A 22,384-nucleotide genomic window follows, 5' to 3' on the forward strand; every position below is an offset into this window, starting at 1 on the left:
GCGAAGCGCGGCTCCCCCGCCGCCCCACCCGAGTTCTCGCAGGACCGGCCGCCCGCCCCCGGCGCCCCCGGGCGGCCTCGCGGCTGCGGCGCGCCGGGCTGGGGCCGCGACCCCCGCTCCGCCGGCGGCCGTCGCTGGAGCGAAGTACAGGGCCAGGAGCCGGAGACGGGGCCAGCCCTCTCCGCCGGCGCCCCTCGCGCCTTCCGAGCCGCCTTCTCATCCGCCGGCTTCGGCGCCGCCTTCCTGGGGACCGCCGCCGCCGTCGGCTTCTTGGGCTGCGCCCGGGCGGCGGCCTGGGGGGCCGGCAGGAGGGGCGGCAGGGAGGCGGCGCGGCCGGGTACCCCGTCCTGCTCCTCGCCGCGGGCCCAGGGCAGCACCGCGCATCGCCCCGCCGGCGGGCAGGGACCCGCCGCGCGCCGCGGCTGCAGCCCCATGGCCGGAGCCCCACCGGCAGCCCGGGCCGGCGGCGGCGCGCGTGTGCGCTCGGCGGGCGCCGCCGGCCGCGGCTCGGTCCTTCGCAGCCCGCCCCCGGCCCACCCTCCGCCCGCCCCGAGAACGGCCCTCCCCTCTCTTCGGGAGCTCGGCGGCGCCGGCAGCCCGCGCCGATCGTCCGCGCCCGCCGAGCGGTCCCGCTCCGCCTCCGGTACGCGGGCGCTGCCCGGTCCCACAGCGAGCCCCGAGCCCGCAGCAGGCTCCATCTGTGCAACGCACAGGGAGTGAGAGTCGCACCGCTGTGCCTTCACAGGCATAGCAGTGCGTCGTGCAACGAGAATGCACTGTCTAAACTGCCATACTGCAAACTAAGACACAATGCGAAGGAGCAAGAGGTGCCACAAAAGCACACAAGACGGGCTCAGTACACAGATAAAGATAGCAGATCACAGATCAAGTCTTCAAGAAAGCGAGAGTAACGTGGTAAAATATACCAGTTGCATGTACATGACAGTATATGGATTTTTTGACTGTAGCTCTTGAACTCATTTCATTTTGGTGCTCTAAATGCAAACCATTAAATGAATGCTCATCACCCAACACGCAACATAAACAACGCCTCCATGGCCAACACAGCACTAACTGAAGGTCACAGTGATTCTGTACCCAAGCTGGCAGCTAAAGGGCAACAAAAACTATGCAACAAACTGCCCACCCCTGAAACACTCCTCACAGGATGGAGCCTCCCTGCCATCAGCTCCGGTTGGTGCCACCCTGGCCTCCACCACCAAGGCAGGCACATCCTCACTATCTGCAGTGCACACTGCAAGCTAACAGATTCACCCAGCTTCCCACCACTCACTGTGGCTTGTACGAAGCTGCACTGGGCAGGTTGTGCCACTGTCTGCCCATGCACCAAGTGGTGCCAAAGAGGCCCAACTCCTGCAGCAGGTTGCAGGCTCCCTGCCCCTTCAGCACAACATAGAAGTTACCTTGCCTCACTCACACTTCATTGTCACCAACCAGTTATGGGGCAGTTTGATGGGCAATTTAACTGCAAGTTCATGCAGCCACCTCTTGCACAGCTTCCCCACACATGTTAACTTGTGCAACAGATGCTGAGATTTAACAGGAACGCACTGCAAGTTGGCTGCTGAGCCAGAACCCTCAATGCTATGTGGCTTTCCCCCCATCCTAGCACTGCCGCTCAAATCTTCTCACATTCCTTCTTTCTTTCATTTGTGGAATTTAAGTAAGAATGAGAAGTTTACCCAAACATCAGCAGGAAGCACTCCTGCAAGTGTAACTATATTTGGATACAGTCATAAACATCCCCCCCCATATATTTTCATACTTCATTGAAGAACACATTGAAGAACACTTAAAGCACTCAGCTCTCTATAGCCAATTCCTCAGTAAAAAAAAAAGCACAAGCACCTTTCAAAGGAATTTCTTTCACAACTTATTTATTTAGACATTATCCACAAGTTTGTTTAGTAAATAGTTTTTATGTTTAAAAGTAAAAAACAAAAGTTGAAAATATAGTTTTAATAAAAATCAACGCGCTTTTCACAGGACTTCCACGTATTGTCATTAAGCCTTCTCCATAAAACACAAGTAGAGGAATTTCAAAGCAGCAGTTACCTTACCACATCCTTATAATGCTCATAAAACTCTGCCTTTGGAAAAGCACACAACGAACACGGCGCAAACAAGCAGAGCTGCAGGTTTCAGACAGAACTGTAAAAGCAAAGTCGATGCACACTGCCCAGCCTGCACTGCAGCAGCCCACCTGCACTGGGGAACAAGCTGTGTTACTGCATGCAGGGCAGTTTTAAAACTGCTCTTTGCAAAGTGTTTAAACATACTTTGGTCTTTTGGTTAAAAAGCCTGGAGGTTTCAGGGTGAAAAGTTCATCCCATGTAGTTTGAAAACTGCTTCTAGTAAAAGTTACTTAACCCCCCAAAGGCAAAAGGGGAGGAAAATACTAAACTGCTACTGGGAATCACAGGAGTGGAAAAGTAAGGCTTTTCGAGGGAAGCTCACAGAAGAGTTGCTTTAAAGTACACGGCGGTCCTTGTTTGCAATTTATTCCAGACAGGACGTGAAGCATTTTATCACAGCATCCCTTTGAAGAGAGAAAAAAAGCCAGGTAAGGGATTTGTGGGCTCATTTACAGACATCAACCACAACGTACTGAAAATGAAAAACACTCCAAAAATTTAAAACAATAATCATTAACCAAATACAAGCTCTGAACTGACACAGGATGTTGGTACCCATCCATCACCAGCAGGAGCAAAGGCTCACACCCACTCTGGGCTCGGCTCTGCCCTCACCACTCCTGCACTGCATACAGCGTTACAAACTGCTGTGCAGCACTTTGTGGCTTAACCAAGGCTCAGGGCTGTTTCACAGCAACTGGTCAGCAGGGCAGAGCTAGAGGGCACAGCCAGACCCAGGCAGCCACCACAGCAAAAATGAAGTGAATTTGAGCCACTCCTGAGATAGCAGCAGCTGGCCCTATTGGGACTGTCACATGCCACAGGAACTACAAGAATTCAAACCATTCATTTTGGCTGGTGAAGCTTGGGATGTCAGAAGAGTAAACCCACAATGTGAAACATCAGTTGAAGTATTTCACCCATTGCAATTGTGTCAAATACATGAACTGTCTTTAAAAATGCATGTGGCTCAATTCTCCTCAGACCAAATCACAGAAAGGCCTGGGTTGAAAAGGACCACAATGATCATCTAGTTTTTATTCAACCCCCCTGCTATGTGCAGGGTCTCCAACCAGCAGACCAGGCTGCCCAGAGCCACATCCAGCCTGGCCTTGAATGCCTCCAGGGATGGGGCATCCACAGCCTCCTTGGGCAACCTGTTCCAGTGCATCACCACCCTGTGTGAAAAACTCAAGCTTTAAAAAGAAGTCTATATGACAGACTTTCCTGCCAAGCTGCAGAAATGCTATAGGCTGAGAAGATAAGAGGGATAGATAGTAACTGCTGTTTTATTTCCTCCCCATTTTCATGACAGAAAACCTAATTAATAATACACACAAATTTAGAAGCACCTTACTCTTTGGAAAAAGCACTGCCAAAATACCACACTGCATTTTAAATGAAACAGAACAGAAAAAAAAAACACACTCTTTATTGTGTTTAATTGCATGTGGTTTCACTGTGCGCTTGGCTAGCTTGTGTTCCCATTTCACACACAAAAGAGAGAAGCTTGCCAAAAAGTAAATGAAAATAAACACCAAGAATTTCTTTTTCCTCTCCTAAAATGATGGAGAAATTCAGAAGCAGAGTTAGTGGCTGAAGTTCTGCTTGCTTGCCTTTACCTAAGGGCACAGATCCACCAGCTAGCTTTAATTTAAGAGCTGGAAAAGTGACTACAGCACCAATGCATTTTTAAATAAGTGGAGAAAATAAACAAAAATATTTTCAGGATGAGAATTAGAATGAAATTTAACAGAAAATTACTATGCATTTGTATTTAAAGCTCACATCAAGTGTTACTCTGAGCTCACCTGTATCATTTCCTAAAAATTAGAAGGAAAAAAAAAGGATGCTGTGTGTCCACATACTGAATTAAAAGACTCTTCTCTCTCAAACATTACCAAACAAACATTACCAGCTTTCCATTAAGATGGAATCATGCACTCACCTTGCATAAGGAATATATGACAAACTATACCTGAAAAATAAAGAAGAAAAAAACATTTTTCAGACTTTTCTTGTCTTTCTGTGAGCCCCATTGCTTTACTTTAGACCAGCATTAATAAAAGCAATCTGTTCTACTGCAAATTGTTAACATCACCTGCTGAATTTAATGCTTCCTTGTAAAAAGGAAAACAGAACTGGACAAGAATTCAGTGTACTGCCAAGGACTTCCTGGTTTAGTTTTAACTTCATTTCTCACATAATTTATAACTTTCCTTGCACATAAACTCAACTTTAAAAACAAGTCTGTAGATTTACTGTCATCTTCAGATTCAAAAGGAATATATGTTTCTGGGAAAATTATACCCTTCAAGACAACACAGACCATATTTGTTTTTTTCCCAAGTTGAAAAGAGAAGATACAGTACTACAAAAATACAGATTTAATAGCATTCATGTAGCTATTAGATGCACGCTGTAAGAATAATACACTGTGGTTATGACATTCAAACAGCTGGCTCTCTATCTTCCTCTGAAACTTGCTTCTCACAACCCTACAGGCTATGCTTTGTCCTCATCCTCATGCTGACCAAGTTCTGAGATGCCTGACAAACGACAAACCGTCTGCTGCAAACAGGTAGAATACAGTTTCAGTCAGCAGTCTTTCCTCTGCCTGTTGCCAAGCGTTCATCTGGGTCCAGCACAACACCACACAGTCCCTATCCTGCACAAATGGTTATTGCTCCTCAGATTAAAGTTCAGTTCACAATGCTACTTATTCAGGGCAAGTTCAAACAAGAACTGTGGGTCACTTTGGATCAGCAATGTTTTAGTACTAAGTAATTCACCAAGGACAAGGAAATCAATTTAAGCTCAGCTGCATCTCCATGGAGAAAGAAGTTGCTTCTAAACCTTCTGCCAGGCTTGCAGGCCTTCACCTAACTGTGCCCACACATCCCTAGGCCCAGCCCTATGACTGTATCTGGCCAGTCAATAGAGTTCTGCTGCACCAGACTGACCCTCTCACAACCACCCAATAAAAACTATTGTGGACAGAGTATAAGAATGTGATTTAGATTTTTTTTTCCACTTCAGTGATTAAGACTCAGAACTCAAAAGAGGGAGCGAGTCATCAGAATCAGGATGTATGAAAATACAGTTACTTTCACAGCAGAGAAAAGGCATAAGAATTTGCTTTGGCATACACTTTTTTTTTTTTAAGCATTATGGAAAAAGTCCACACATTGCAGAATGTATTTAAAATTACTATTTTTGCAGATGACTGCATATAGATTTTGCTGAGCTGACATAATCTAGCATAGGAAAACACATGATTGAGGCCAGCATCTGGGCACACTACAGGAAGGGTACACATACACATATCTACCTATCTGTATACACACAGGGCTATAAATGTGCAGGTGTAGGGGCACAAGAGAAGAAATCACAGTGAAACTTACCAGGTCATCGCCAAGAACTGCAATATGCAGAATATCAGTGCCAAGCCTTTCTTGTTCCACTAAGTCAAAACAACACAAATATTGCAAAAGTTATTTCTTTCACATGGGTGCATATCGTGAATAAGTACAACAGACTGGCAGCCAAAAATGAAGTTAAGTGATGAAATTTTTATTTCCTCTTCTTAATTATTTTCTTTCCATTCCAATTCTACTTTCATTTATCTATCGTTCCATTAGCACAGTGCAATGATAACCTTCTCTGGCATTGAAAACACCTAGCAGGGTGGTAACATTTCAACACTTCAGTTTCCACTCACACTATATGCCTGCCAATTTGGAGTTCATTTCAGCTACACATCTAATTCTATGCCATACATAACAGTGTTTTCAAAGTGCTCTGGACACTCAAAGGTGTCTGTTCCATCTCTCTGCCTTTGTTTATCCTAATTAGTTGAATGGTCTGAAGCTGTTTCTAAAGACCACAACCTATATTTTGACAGAAATAGGTCAAATATATTTTCAGTTCTTAGTCTAAAGATTTGCAGACAGACTAGCGTTCTGGTTTGTGTGTTCTCATCTACATCACATGCAGGTGGAAAGCTGTATTTGTAGCCAACAGACTGAACACTCCACCCAAACTAAACTGCAGTTAGTAACTCACCACATACAAACTTATCTTTCTTCTACAACCAAACCAAATTTTAAAGCAATCAATAAAATGAGTTACATTGCTATTTAGGGGAACAAAGTCTTCTCACTTACCCAGAAAACAGCACACAGAGTCAAAACTAGAAAGAGCTTGGGGGAGAAGAGACCAAAAAAAAAAAAAAAAAAAGAAAGGAATTAACATTTTAATACACAACAAAGCACATACAAAACTGCCTCAGTGTTTCCAGTAGATAATCAGTATTTTCAAGAATTGATCCATGAAAGAAGTAGAGCCAAAGGCTGTCACACAGCAACTATACACTAAACTTCACAAAAAAATCAGTGTTTTCCAAAGCACAGTATGATGTGCTCCAAGGCCAAAAGTGTGGGACCACCTCAGAAGAAAGGGAGGCAGAAACTGCCTTCAGGAGTTGAAAGAAATATGACCAGGTCAGTGTACTCATATGTGTCAGGAATATTGAGTGGTGGCATTAAATGATAAAGCTTGCTTGAAAGCAACCAAGGATAGTGGGAATTGTTCTACTAATTCAGCACACAGTATTACTCTCAATCCAGTATTCACAGTATCAACATCTGACAAGACAGGTGTGTGCATTACAACAAGCAATCCATTCCTAAATACCCATTCCTGCATTTGGCAAATACAGGCCCTGCTCCTTCTGTGCCCCAGCTCTTCCTCTCCCCCCCAACCCCCTTTTTTTTTTTTCTTTTTAATGTTGTGACAGTAATGAAGACGAGGCCAACAGGGAGCAGCTGCCTCATACAGAGTGAAAAACCTGAAGATTTATTGAAGCTAATTTTGCAGCTTTTTTTTTTTTTTTAAACTCTTTTACAGCTGGGGGTCTGTACTTAAAATTATATGTGCAATCTTTCAAGGTTTTAAGGTAAAATACTACTTATGCTATCCTTACCCTAGGGGCTGGGTCTTGTTTTTCCCCATCCTCCTGGAAGAGGAAATACTGCTTAATGGAAGTAAAAGAACTAAAAGAGCACTATGAGGATGAATAGGTGGTTTTCTTGACTTTGACAGAACACATTTTTTCCACCTTTGAAAGCTTGAACCACTGAACTATATAGAGAGTTGCAGCCAACAAACAACTTCCCAGATAGCCTTGGTGATCACTGACTCAGCTTGACTATAGTTATTCAGTACAAACAAGGTGTGGATTCAGGAATATCCCCCCTTTCACATAGCCTCAAAACCTTTTTAGGAAAAGAACATATAGGAGAAAAAAGTATATTTACCAGCATTACAAGTGTAGCAACTAATCTCTTGGGCTCAAACATCGTCTTCAGTTGCTTCAGAGGCCCCATGAGGAAACATGTACTGATGTGAGGGGAAAAGAGAAAAACAAAAACAAATGGTAAGACACACTCAAATAAATCTTTGCAAAAGACAACAGGTAATTAATTAGTTTTCCAACAGTCAGATGACTACAAAGCTATGAAAGGCATTTCAGTGTTTACCAACAGAAACCTGCTAGGATGAAAGGTGAAGCAGTCCCATGAACTCACCAGCTCTGGAAAAAACTCACATATTGAATCACCCTTAGCTATGAAATTCTTTCCACGCTCATTACCACACCTAGCAGAGGGTTGTCAATTTGAAGCTGATTTTGAGACTGTTTAAGAACAGACTTGCCAAAAGTATGCACAGAATTCAAAGACCAAACTTCTGCAGAAAACTCCTGTTTTAAAAACCAACCTTATCACCCAGGCAGCATGCAAATACCTACATTCAGGATTACAGAAAAGCTCTACAGTTTTTTGCTTAACCACAGCAAGCAAAAATATAAAAGGAAGAAAAAAATTCAATAGTTTGCATTGAATCTCCAACTTTCTTTTCTGAACTTGAAGAGAAAATGAAATGTGTTGAGTTCTGGGGCCCTCAGGATAGGAAGGACATGAAGTTGTTGGAGTGGGTCCAGAAGAGGGCCACAAAGATGATCAGAGGGCTGGAGCACCTCTCCTACGAGGACAGAGAGAGATGGGGCTTTTCAAGCCAAAGAAGAGAAGGCTCTAGAGGACCTTACAGCTGCCCTTTCACCTAAAGGAGGCCTACAGGAAAGCTGGGAAGGGACTTTTTATAAAGGCAGGTAGCGACAGGATGAGGGGAAATGGCTTTAAACTGTAAGGGAGTAAAGTTTAAACTAACTATGAGGAAAAAATTGTTAACTGTGAGGGTGGTGAGACACTGGAACGGGTTGCCCAGAGAGACTGTGGATGCCCCCTCCCTGCAAGCATTCAAAGCCAGCTGGATGGCACTTTGAATAACCTGGTCTAGAGGGAGGCGTCCCTGCCTGTAGCAGGGGGCTGGAACTAGGTGATCTTAAGGGTCAATTCCAACCCAAACCATTCCATGATTCTATGAAATCTATCATCAGCTCTCAGCTTTACCTGTTCATCCAAAGAAATGTGATGTGAACCAATAATTCACAATTACAGGAATAATAAGCTGGCTACACATATCAATGAGTCTCTCCCTTCTCTCCTGTTGAAGCCACTCCACTTCGTAGAAAATGCTTAACTAGAAAAAGGATCCTTATAGGTAGGTAGTGGTCTGAATGTTTTACTAGGGAAAAAGACACCTGTGTTTAACTCCCCTTTCTAGGTAATACTTATTTATATATGTAAATATATGTATATATATATGAAGTGGAACAATTGGTGAGCTCATTCCCAAAAGCCCACATTAAATGAAAAAAAAAAAAAAAAACAACAAAGTAATAACTGTCAATTCAATGGGAATAAGTATATCTAATTCCCTTCATTACAAACTAACTTCTCAGAATATCTTCTCTTGGCCCTACAATTAAATTAAGATTTAAGCACTGAAGGACAGGTACCACAAGAACACCTCCAGAAAGGTAAGAGAACCCACAGGGTGACAGGAAGGCTGGGAAAAAAGAAATCCCAAGGTCTTCCACTTACATAGGTTACTTCTTCCACACAACACATTCTATAGGAAAACTACTCATCAGTCCAGGAAAAGATCAACTACGTGCCATTACTTCCATATATACAGACAGATAATACACTAAAACAGGCCAGAAAGGACTATTTACTTATGCTGGTAGCTTCATTTTTCATTATTATTATTTTTTTTTGATCCAGAGATGCAAATCAACCTGAAAAAGTTTAAATCTTGTCAAGTTAGGGTTTCATTTCCAATTCCTACTGTACTTAGAGCACAGCTGCCTGCTGTTTACATCAAACAGAATTACTGAACAGGTAGAGGACTTCTTACTTCCTATTTTAGCTGCAGTTCAGGTTATTTTAGGGAAATGCTGAAAACAAATACCAACCTGTAGTAGCTTTCCTCTTAGTTCACAGAGAATTAAGACTTGATTAGTACAGATTTTCTAAAATGCTAATTTTATCTGAAGCAGTGAAAACACACCCAGGGTACAGTTAAAAAATAGCAAACAACAAAAGTAAGGGAGAAAAATGGGAAGACAGTTTTGCCTACCCTAGTAGTAGTAATTTGGTCTTGTTTTAATATAAGGTGAGGTAATTACATAGGGACAATTCCAGTATAAATAACTTCATCCTCCAGCAAGTTAGTTGAGAAGCAGCACACCACCACACTACTCTAATGTTAGTGTCACATTGGCCACGTTCAGCTTAACAATGCTTTGACTCAGCAGTTACACGACAGCCACAGAGTCCATGAAAGTAAGACCAGCATCCACTCTAAGTCCCACGACTCTGCTTTAACTATGCCAAGACAGGAGGAAGACACCAACAAACAGAATACTTTAACTGACTCATTACTGACACTAATCCACAAAGCAATCATGTAAGACATTTCACTAAACAAGAAAAAAAGGGATAACTGATATTCTCTGCTTACAATAATTTCAAAACTAAGATTTTTATTAATATTCCAGTGTGAAAACAATGTTGTGTACATACATTAAATACATATCATTGTACAGTAAAAGGAAATGGAAATGTAGATGAAAAAGATAATGTTTTCCTAATAATAACAAGTAAGAAATCATACCTGGCCAATGCAGCAATGTTTCCCAAGGTGTAAAACACTGCAAAAAGTTTGATTCCCTTTGGGAGCCATAACAATGCTGTTCCCTTTAAAAAAAAGTGTATGTTTGTCATTAATTAATTCAATTTGTTAATTATAGACAATAAAATCTTCAAGATTTTCAGAGATTACAAGAGTTCCATTTAACACACATCGGCACAGGACGATGCTCAGTCCTGCTGACAATACCCGGCGTGCCTCTGCTGCCACCTACTGGCAAAACAATGCATTGACTCAATCCCTTTGCAACAATTTTACAACTAGGCTACGTTTATTTATAGTGTACCTAAAATTCATTTATATCTTTTACATCCTCTTTATGATGCTTGCAACTTTGTCACGAAGCCCAACAAATGTAGGACATAACGTATTTGCCAGGCTGCATACACATGAAATCAAGGAGGTCAGATACACGCCTGCATGGGATGGCTTCAGTGTTTCTTTCAGGGCCTCAGCATTGCAGCAGAGGTCTGAGAACTGAGAGAAAGGGTGATGACCGGCACTCAGCTCCACCTGGCAAAGCTCAGCTAGGGAGCCACCTCCAAACTAATTAAGATGTCGAGGTCCATAAACACACTACTTAAGCCTTGACCCTTCTTTATTTAGCAAGATATCCAGAGAACAAGCTTTAGCAAAACCTTAAGGCCTTTGATCTGTGGTCTCACAGTTTCACACCATGTGATACAGAAAAAGCACAAAGATTAAGCACTTAAAAAAAAAAAACAACACAGCATCAAAAAGAACATTAGCCTGTGCAGAAGTAGGTATTGAAGCACAAAAATGGCACATGTGAGCATGTTAGTTAAATATTTCTTGTGAGGAAAACACAGGGAGCAGTCAACCAACCAGTTCTTACCCCTAAAGAGAGGGGGCTTCCAACCTGACCCTGAGCTCCCAGGACTAGCCTCAACACCCAGCTGGCAGATTTTGCACCTGCAGGAGAATCCAGCAAGTCACCACGGCTAAATGCCACAACATGCTGCTCCTTCACATCTGTTTTCTTCTCTAATTACCAAGTCTCCTCAATTTTAAATATTTTTTATAGTAAACGAAAGAGTAGAATGGTTCAGTCAGAAAGGAACCTGCAAGAATTACCTACAAGGATCCATGTGCCTAAATACTTTGGGATTAACCAAAGCTTAAAGCATATTACGCAGTCATCACCTACTGAACTGTAGGCCTGATGAGCTACGCCTGCAGTTTCTTCAGCCTTTAGAAACCTCTCAAGCTTCCCCTTCCTCTTCCCCTTTCATGAAGAGTATAAAAATAAAAATATAAAAATAAAATGGGTATAAATTAAACAGCAAAAACCTCCTTTTAGCACACCATACACATCTACGTAAGAAACACAGTGTATTTTGTCTGTGTTCATGCCTCTTCGTAAGAGATTTTATTACCCTACAATAAAAACATTCTTTGCTGTGACTCTAAGAAAAATGGCCAGAAATACAATTTACAGATCAGCAGCCCCTACGTGCTACTTACACATTTTACAGTCCTTTAGATTTATGGATATAAAATTTAGGATTCAGGATCAAGTAAATACTATCACATACTATGTATTAATATGATTGTGGTTCTACCATAGAACATTTAATAAAGTGTAGAGTAAAAAACAGTTACTTACAAGAATAGAACATGCAACGCCAGCAATGAAACATATGGCAAACCACTTGACTCGTGTACCAAAGCTAAGTGTTGAGGCATCAAGAACCTTAATAGGAAGAGAGGAAAACAATGGATATTACAAAAACAGCTTTGAACGGTCTTAAGGACATTTTTTCAGTACTAGTAAAGTATTTAATTTCAAAAAAAATACATGAGCCCAAACCAATTATTTTACCTCGTTTAAACACAGATGCTTGCACATTATTTCCCAGCTTAAAAACTATGTTTACAGTTTGGAAACACACAAAAATAACAGAACCTATGAAGATATATCCTCGCAAGCAGCACTTCTCCATTTTCAGAGACCTTCCTTTCCCCAGGTAACTAACTGAAAATTCTCATGATTGTATCAAAGCAAAACAGAACTATTTGTTCAGCGCTGAATCCTCCTACGACGATACCACTCTTCTCTGCTGCTAGGTGGAATCCATTATGAAAGCAATGATCCTTTGCAAGCATCCCAATTCCTCCTTGGTTACTGTTCCCTACAGGGTGAAGGTGTAAACATACTAAACCAGCTTGTCTCACCAGAAAGTGAATTGCTGGAAGGGATGATTTTGCTTCCTGTTTCTCCAGAGTGATTTCAATACCCGAAGAGCTGAACCAGCCAACACAACTTGTTAAGCGGGAAGAGAAATAGCACTTCTTTTATTTTCTGACTTAGTCTGTGCAAGAGCAATAAGCCAAACCAGCTCAGCAAGATGTGAAAACAGCAAGGCTTCCTGATATGGGGAAAGAGGGAAAACCACAGAGCTGGCAGAACAGCCCCTTTCAGCAGTGCTATCTTGTTAAGGCCTACTCAGCTCACTCATCCATCCACACTGTGCCAGGTCATTAAAGTTAAGCATGCTCTCTATGCTTAATTGGTTTATTAAACAAATTGGTACAACAGCTTACATAAGATGGCTATAAATCTAACTTTCCTGTTTGTTCAAGTGACACAAGCAAACTTGCCCACTTGTTTCTTGTCATCTGTTCTGCAGATATTTTCAATCAAACGTTCTAAGAAAACAACAACCAACACTTTGGGCTTCCTCAGACCACGACTGAGACATTTCTCCCACTCTTCAGAACATTTTCAGAATGCTATTTGGTTACTACTTAAAAGGATTTCCCATCTCTACAAATAAAGGATCCACACTTAACTGAATCAAAAGGAAGCACATACATGCTCACACTGTAATGAATCAGTCCCTGAACACGTGTCAACAGAGAACAGTTCGGACTACTTTCTACTCATAACCTCATTTAATCAAGTTAAATATTTCGAATGTTTGCTTTACAAGGAAGATCACAATAATGAAAATACAGCTTTTAAGTTTGCATACTGACTGAACAGACTCTGCTGGAACACAGTATAGCTCTCCATTTTGCTTCTTCTCTGTGCTCAGTAGTTAAGACAGAACTTCCCAAAGGTCAGAAGATGCAGCTTACCTTGTCAGGTCCACCTTTTTATCCTTATGTATGCATTAAAGAAAGACAAAAACAGTAACTAAAAGATGGTTTAGTATTTGAAACCATTTTTGACAATTGTATTCCTGAATGCTTACAAAGGTGAGAGGGGCAGGAAGAGCTGGCAGCATACAAGTGAAGGTACACATTTAAAACAGGCAGCGTGTTTTCAAGTCACATTTATACAACTAATCACACCTGCACTACAAGCAGAAACAGTTCTTTTCATTCCTGATCAGAAATGAACTACTGAAGGAAAGATTAGGACTTTGGGGAAAAAAAAACAACAAAGAAACAAGTCAGACCTAAGTGCACAGGTAATCGTGGATTTCAGATAAAAAGAGTTGGCACTACTCTCTAAAATACTTGCCTCAGCAGAAGCTGTTACTGACAAAATAAGACAAAATTTCTATGCAAATTTTATATCTGGGAAGAAATTCCTAAGGAGAACTGTGAAGCGAAGAGTAAGAGTTTCTGTAAAACATATTCAGTTTGCTATACTGCTCTTCAGTTTATTTCTGAACAAGAAAAACAAAAACAACAAAAAAAACCAAGACAAAATACAACCAGAAACCAACAGGTAGAAACCCTCATTTGCTACAGCTGATCTTTAAGGCAAAACTCTCGAGCAAGAAGCAAAGATTTTTATGCAAAGGTCACTCCAAAAAATTTTATATATATATATATATATATATATATATATCTCATATATATCATTCATATATATTATTATATATGTATATATCTCATATATACATCATATATATTATTATATATATATATATCTCTCAAAGAAACAACCAAAGGAAACCCAAGGTGGAAACAGAAATCCAGAACACAGACTTCCTGAACCATAGGGAATTGTCTTGCAGCAACACACTACACAAGCTGCCGACAACAGAAAGCAGTGTCTGCAGTGACAGACACTCATTACAGACACCCAACAAACCATGTGAATGATAACCTCCAAGGCTGCCTTTGATCAAAAGCATTTATTGAAGCTTTGCTCACCTGCTTAAGCTGCCCGCATACATTGCTGATCTTACTCACTGGTCTTACATAAGGGCAAAGAAAAATATAATATTACCTTTTTCTACTGATCTAAAGAAAGATTCTAGAAGTTCAAAACCCCATCTTTCCTTGTTAAGAAAGCTACCAATATGCCCCTAATGAAGAAAACACAGTTCCAAACAGATGTTTTTGCAAGACTGAATTCTTTAGCTTGTTTCAAAATTTTTGTGTACTATGTTTTCATCTTTCCTTCTATGTATTTCTATCAAATCCTCAGAGCAAAATAAGAAATATCCAGTCTGTTCCTCCATGCTAAAATTCTGTTCAATGCTTTAAGCAGCTGTCAACTGAAAACCAGTGGGAAATTACAAGGAGCCAGAAAACAAGCCAGTGTGTCAAGAGCACCTTTTTAACATGATTCTTGTGTTGGAAAACTAAATGGCACAAGACTGCACTGAAATCATCATTACACCTGTATAGTTACAATTTATTACAGGTTGGTTGTTTTGTTTTGTTTTGGTTTTTTTTTTGCAACTGCCCCCAATTTTTTTTTCCCCCAAGAATTGTTGATCAAACTGCAGCAAGACAACAGTTGGTTATCTGAAGAGTTTAGAAAGCGCACAAAGAATTTCATTGAATTACCACACAATTGTCTCACTATGTACTTTACTTCGACTTCCTTTAACAGGAATTACTGCCGACCTTGTGGTTATCATTCTGCAAAGATCTGGAATGAGCAGAACAGAGGGACATCCATGAACATAAACCATGTGATTGCTATTACACAACTATCAACTCCTCTTAAGAGACGGTCATTGTGTTTAATCAAATGCATGCCTCAGCTCCAGAAAGGTCATCTAAAACACAGACTGACATTTAACAAATGAAGTTCTCAGCTCAGTTTCTGCTGACAACACCTGAAATACCAAATTAGTAAATATTATTAAATATTAATTATTTAAAAATTATTTATCAAATACTCAGCCGTTTATGGACAGATTGCTGCCTTGAAACAAACACCGCAGCATTAAGGAGAATTCTCTGTCACCATTTGTGTCTCATTCAAAATGTGCCTAGGGATAGTAGACTAAATAATTCTCTTAGCATTGAACTTGGTACTAACAGGAGTAAGTACTTAGACAACTGTCAGATCAGAACCTGAAGATGAAGCATCCCAGACAGGAGCAGCTAGCTTAGGCTTGGAGGGGTATGGATGCTGCACTGCTTTCAGAATCACACTGAGTACACAGCAATTCAACCACTTCATTGTGGCAAAGAGGCCAAGCTCATGCACCTTACAGACTAGCACCAACTTCACATAAAGAAGCACGTCAGGACTGAGCTGCTGAAACTTATATTGTGCCACGGATACAAACTATACTGCAGCTGTTCTGGTTCACCAAAGCTCAGGCTGAGGCTTCTTTGCTTTCCAGCTTCTTCTGCCATGCTCCCACATCCTACAGCACAGGGAACCAAAATCTCTCATGACGTGGGGTGCTTGGATCTGCAAACACACCAGCTGAAACAGTGCTGGCTGCATAAATGGGTAACCAGATCTTTTTAAGCCGAGTAGCACTCAGACTGAAGTGAAATCTCAGAAGCGTCAGATACCTATACCCAGCAGGGAAATAACTGAGGAGGGGAAGGAAATAAAGAGTAAGCAGTACTCCAGGAGGACGGGGTTAAAAATGAACTTCAGAGCACTATACAGAGAACTATGTGGCGACAAAACACATTTTTCGCTTCCACAAATTTGTAGAAGAGTCAGTAGATGCAGGACGGAGAGACCTCGTTAATTTCAAAGCAAGACACAGAAAACAAAACCAACGAAACCCAGACCAGCACTGCGCCAGAGCCCTTCCACGAGCAGGGCCGGGCCCAACACGCCTCTCCGCCCGCCCGCACGTCCCGCGCTCCTCCGCCGCTCGGCTTCCCGCGCCCCACGGCTGCGTACTCAGCGGGGGCCGAGCGGCGCCCCACGGCCCGCTGCTGGCGCAGGCACGGCCCAGCGGGACCTGCGCCGCTCGAGCAGGGAAGGAGCTCGGCTCAGAAAGCGGGCGAGAGCCCCACACCGCTGGTGCGGGCGGAGAGGAACGATGAGGTCTCCGCGAGGCGGTACCTGCGCCGTCAGCCCCTGCTCCTCGTCGTCCTGCCCGCTCAGCACCCGCCGCAGCTTCTCCATGGCGGGGCCGGGACCGCTCGGCGGCCCTACCGGAAATGGCGGGCTCCGCCTCCCGACACAACGGCGGCTGGGCGCATGCGCGCTGCATGGAGGGGGAGGAGATGGAGGGTTATGGTGGGGGTGTGGGTTTATGTGCTTGTGGGTTTCCCGCTTGCTTCCGAATCTGCTTATTTCACTATGTTCATTAAAAGTGATTTACATTTGCTCAGTAGTGGGATTTCTCGGTTAATTTCACTTTCCCTTCCCTAAGAAGGGGCGACAGGCAGTGCGTGGTGCAGCGCGGGGGAGAAGGATGCGATAAGCTGTGCTGCTGCCTGAGTGAGACAACATTAGAGAAGGGCACAACCCTTCCCCTCCCTGATTGCCCAGAGCTCCTAGCCAGGTCCGCATAGAATCATAGAATGGCCTGTGTTGAAAAGGACCACAATGATCAACGAGTTGCAACCCCCTTGCTATGTGCAGGGTCGCCAACCAGCAGACCAGGCTGCCCAGAGCCACATCCAGCCTGGCCTTGAATGCCTCCAGGGATGGGGCATCCACAGCCTCATTGGGCAACCTGTTCCAGTTTGTTTTGCAAGTAGAGGCCTCTCAGTGAGGCTTTTGGATGCCTGGGTGCTGGGCAGGCATGGTGCAGTGCCATGGACGTGAGCAGGAGGCAGTGAGTGGAGGTCTTTGGTGACCTCCTCATTAGCAGCTGGCCCCATGATGTCAGTATGGAAGCGTGGCTTGGTGGCAGCTCTGTAGGTAAACACTTCCCAGCATGAGCTGCTGTTGCTTTAGCCCCTCACCACCCATGCCCTGGGTAAAAATTACCTACAGTTTACTTCTATTGTTATTTCCCCGGGGCACCAAAATGCTGTGGGCTTGTGGTTCTTCTAGAAGCTATGGCATGACAACAAACATGTCGGAGTATGACAGTCTCGTCCTCACCTTCCCACTCCCTGCAGCTGAAATATTTGGGCTCGTCTCTAAAATCAAAATCATGCAAGCATTTGCGTACCTCAAAGTCTTCCCACAGAGCCCCAGCCCTGTGAACACAAGTTGCTGTTCAGCTGACTGCTCAACTGTGATCTTTGAGGAAGTTGTGCATGGCCAGGGAAAGTCACAGGAGCAGGACCACCAGTGTGGCTAGGGGAAGGCTACCATGCACCTTTCATGCATTGCAGCGTGTGAAGGGAGCCAGAAGCAGCAATGAGTGTTTTCCTGAGCTATGACCATGCTGACTGCCACCTGCTTTGAATGTCCAGTGTGCTCCTGTGACCTGCTGATGTCTTCCAGAGTATTTTTAGATGCACTACCATTACCATGCCATCAGCCTCTAATCCACTCTGTCTGGGGAAGGGAAAGGGCTGTGCGACAGGGTGCAGAAACTGTGGGAGACTGAATTGCTGTGGTATAATGCATGCAGTTAGCTGAGGCCATAGTACTTGTGCTGAATTGCTGTGGTATAATGCATGCAGTTAGCTGAGGCCATAGTACTTGTGGCAGCTCTGTGCTTGTGTTTTCTACCTTAGGTCTGCTCATGCCACAGCTCCCCAGTGATGTATGTCACCTCTCTGTAGCTGAGACTAATGCCACAAGCCTAACACACCTCTTCTCCAGCTTGTTATCTTTTCATAGCAAGGCTGAGCCTTTTAATTCAACTTGGACACTGAAATGCTAATACCAGGAATTCCTGATGTAGGCTGCTGTGGGGAGCAGGCCAGAGGTGTCTCCAGCGGTGTCTTCCCAAAAATTCTCTGGGCAGTCTGGGTATGGGGATCTGGCATGATGCAAAGAGCATGCTCTCCTCTGAACTCTGATTTATGGCAATCCAGGGCTCAATGGTGTTCAAACAAGCATTAGATCACAGAATCATGGAATCATCTGAGTTGAAAAGGACCTCCAACATCATAGTTTCAACCTCCCTGCCATGGGCAGGGTTGCCAACCATAGGACCAGGCTGTTCAGAGCCAGTTCCAGCCTAGCCTTGAATACCTCCAGGGATGGGGCATCCACAACCTCTCTGGAAAACCTGTTCCATCTGAGTAAAAAACTTCCTCCTAATATCTAGCCTAAATCTCCCATCTTAGTTTAACATCGTTCCTTATCCTGTCAGTATCAACTGATGACCTGGTCAAGACCTTCATATTCGAGGCATATTGCCTGTGCTGCCTCCAAAGTATAGTTGTTGTCATGGGTTGTTGAAATCACAGCTTTTATCTTCAAGGCTTTAATTTTCATTTCCCCTATTAGTTTTAAATAAATACAGCCATATGGGGAGGGAACAAACAAAACAAAATAAAAAACTCTAAAATTTAGGGCAATCTTCTGGATTATTACAATCCAATGAGACTGGACATTTTAGGAGCAGTTCTTCTAACCTAAACAGCTATTTTAACAGTGACAGGTAATGGTGATCCAAAAACAAGGAGCAATGAAGCAAAAGCTAGAAAATGCTTCTACTTTTTTGTGCCTCCATTCAGGAAACCCTCTGCTTCTGCCTGTTGCTTCCTGCACTTCTCCCAGAGTCACAGACCTGTCTAGTAGAGCATGCTCTCAGTGGTTTTGTACAGCTTCATGGAAATTGCCTCTGCTGTGACTCAAACCTTTCCAGATCCAGTCATCACTTTGTTAGTGTCAGACATTCAACTCATTCACAGCCCTCTGATGTGGGGAACTGAGGTCCAGAAAAGCAACAGCTTCTTCCCAAAGTGGTTGGCACAATAGTCAGGTGTGTATGTGGTTCTTGTAAGCTACTGGAAAGTTTTTCCAGGGAAAGGTAATTACTTTTATTGGCTCACAATGGCTAATGCAACCAATGCAAGAACATAATGAACAGCCTTGTGAGTTCATCTTTCTCTGTGGCATCATATGCTTGGGTCAGGTATCACAGAGGTTTGGTTAACTGATTCAACAGTGGGTACCTTGCCAGATCTTTGAGCCTTTGAACCTGTTCCTCTTCCTAACAATAACTTGGCAGAGAGCTGATGCTAATGTTTACCAAGTTACAGTACAAAAACACAAAGTATTAGTACTGATCACATTGTTGGTTTCACCTGTGCTTCCAGGTGACCCTTAACAAAAATATAAAATAAAAAATAAAACAAAAAAATAAAAATATTTGTAATTGCTGCCACATAAGACTGCCCCATGAACAAACAGAATAACTGCCTTGGGATCTCAGGGACAGGGAGACATGGTCTTCCTGAATGTGCAAAGGAAGAATGTTTGAGACTATCTCTCTTTTCCCTTAGCATTACTACATGTTAAAATCTAAAGATCTTTCTGTGCTTAAGCCATGATTTTGGACCCAGGCAGACTGCAGAGGGACAGGTTAGAGGAGATTAATATCTTGTCCTTCCAGGAAACAGCTTTAAGATTTCACACGACCTACACATTCCTACAAAGGATGAGGGAGGATACCAGTCCCGTTTACCTCAGTACCACTCTGACAAGGCATCTCTTCAGTTAATGCAACTCCAAGAACAACAAGCACGATATGAGTCTATTCCAACTGTCCTGAATATCAACCAACAAAAACGAGTTACAGCTTGATTCTGCCTCGGATAATGTATGAGTTAAATTAGTTCAAAAGTATTCACGTTTTTCAAAACCGTAAGTGGTTTGCTTTGTGCCAATACATATCTCTTCACAGCAGGCCAAGAAGAGCGATCACATAAACCCTTGCCAGTGCTGCTATAATCAGCATTGCTTTTACCTGCACCGACGCTGAGTTCAGGGCACTTATCCCCGTGTAACTATTTCACTTATGCAAACAACATAATCCAGATTTCATAAGAATGAATAGGCTAAAAGTTCTTAGGCTTGTTGCCATAGTTACTTGAAATCTGCTGTTAAAAAGGGAAGGAATGAAGACAGAGAAGGAGAAAAAGTAGGAAAAGAAAATATTGATATCACAGCCAGGGTTAGGTCATATGATAAGGATATAGTGATGACCTTGAAGGAAAAGAGTCTTGGTGATGACACTAAAGAGTGTGCTATCCAGGCAGCCCATCTTTCTGCACTCTGTTTGCTGTTGGGTTGATCTTATGGACGTTGTTTTTTTTTAAAAGTGGTTACCACAGGGGCAAAATGCATGCACTGGCTGCTACTGGATTGGCAAATGGAGAAAGGGATTGGGTGAAGAGAAGAATTCTTTCACAATTTATTTACTAAAAAAATGGTGTCAACTTTCATTTCATTCTACAAACATAGGGAAATTTGGAGCAATGCCTTGTTCAAACAGAATAAACCTTTTAGTCTCTGTTTAAGATAAAAGCAGAAATATTCAAGTTCCATAAAAGCAGAACTGCAGATGCATTGTTAGCTGGTTAGCATTTTTCTTCCCCAAAGGCACATGGAACCAAAGTGTATTGTGAGATATGCGCTGAAAGAGCATCAAAAGAGTAACTGTATGAATCTTTTGCTATCACCACTTTATATTGTTGGCAGTCCATCCTCTTACCATAAAGAAACAGTTGTACTAATAATGGCTTTGTGCTAAGCCAACCTGTGAACGTATCACTGTTGCTATTCACTATTTCATCTTTTCATTCCTGCTGTTCTTCACTCCCTTCACTTTCTTATAACTGGCATGTAAAGCAGCAACGTGTGTGCAGCTGTGCCAGTGTAAAATTGGCTTGTCTACACCAGAAACACACAAGTGAATTAAGCACATTTGATGCCTTATGTATTAGACCACATTTACACTTTGCATTGACATTCATGGAGGGAGCTAAGGGAAAGCACTGGAGTAGTTGGAAGGCTCCTCTGTCCTAATCCAGCACAGCATTTTCTAAACACTTCTACTCCAAAGCCTCTCTCAGCCCCAAAGAGTTAACTTGCTTGTCTTTGTCATCTTCCCTCAGTCTGTAACGTGGCTGAGAATCTTTCATCCTTTCCCTCCCAGTTCTCTGTGCTGCTGTTCTTGCTCAGACGTCACCACTGTGCTTTGTATGGAAAACAAATGATAACCCACAATGCTATAAGAGACTACATTATATTAGGAATGCGTTTTCTTGGAGAACTATATTGGCAGTAGTCTCACAGATCACAGAATCACAGAATCACAGAATCACCCGGGTTGGAAGGGACCCCAAGGATCATGTAGTTCCAACCCCCCTGCCTAGCAGGGCCACCAAACATACACATTCAGATCAGGTTGCCCAGGACCCCGTCCAACCTGGCCTTAAACACGTCCAAGGACGGGGCATCCACAACCTCCCTGGGCAGCCCGTTCCAGGGCCTAACCACTCTCCTAGTAAAGAACTTCCCCCTAACATCTAACCTAAATCTTCCCTCCTTCAACTTAAAACCATTTCCCCTAGTCCTGCTGTTGTCAGCCCTTTTGAAGAGTTTACTCCCCTCCTGGGTGTAGGTTCCCTTCAGGTATTGATAGGCTGCAATGAGGTCACCCCGCAGCCTTCTCTTCTCCAGGCTGAACAAGCCCAACTCCCTCAGCCTGTCCTCATAGGGGAGCTGCTCCAGCCCCCGATCATCTTAGTCGCCCTCCTCTGGACCCTTTCCAAAATCTCAATGTCCTTCTTGTACTGAGGGCTCCACACCTGGACACAGTACTCCAGGTGGGGCCTCACAAGAGCCGAGTAGAGAGGGACAATCACCTCCCTGTCCCTGCTGGCCACCCCTCTCCTGATGGAGCCCAGGATCCCATTTGCCTTTCGAGCTGCCAGAGCACACTGCTGGCTCATATTCAGTCTCAGTAAATAATGTTTTCTGCTCTTTTCAGAGTAGGAAGAACTCACTCATACAGCAACCAGAGAAGCAAAGTGAAAAAAAAGAATGTACTGAATACAGCAGC

General features: G+C 43.1%; 1 protein-coding gene across 1 annotated transcript; it reads right to left on the reverse strand.

The window, feature by feature from the left end:
- Positions 1-1,881: 1,881 nt before the first annotated feature.
- SFT2D1 (SFT2 domain containing 1) lies at positions 1,882-16,675 on the reverse strand. The gene is made up of 8 exons (XM_048936326.1): positions 16,522-16,675; positions 11,899-11,985; positions 10,236-10,318; positions 7,475-7,556; positions 6,323-6,358; positions 5,561-5,619; positions 4,105-4,134; positions 1,882-2,560 (listed from the first exon to the last, which is right to left on the reverse strand). Exons 1-8 carry the CDS (start codon positions 16,582-16,584, stop codon positions 2,521-2,523), a joined length of 480 nt encoding a protein of 159 aa, XP_048792283.1. The 5' UTR covers positions 16,585-16,675; the 3' UTR covers positions 1,882-2,520.
- Between the last annotated feature and the right edge of the window lie 5,709 nt (positions 16,676-22,384).

This window comes from Lagopus muta, chromosome 2 (genome assembly GCF_023343835.1).
Source record: "Lagopus muta isolate bLagMut1 chromosome 2, bLagMut1 primary, whole genome shotgun sequence".
Classification (NCBI taxonomy): Eukaryota; Metazoa; Chordata; class Aves; order Galliformes; family Phasianidae; genus Lagopus; species Lagopus muta.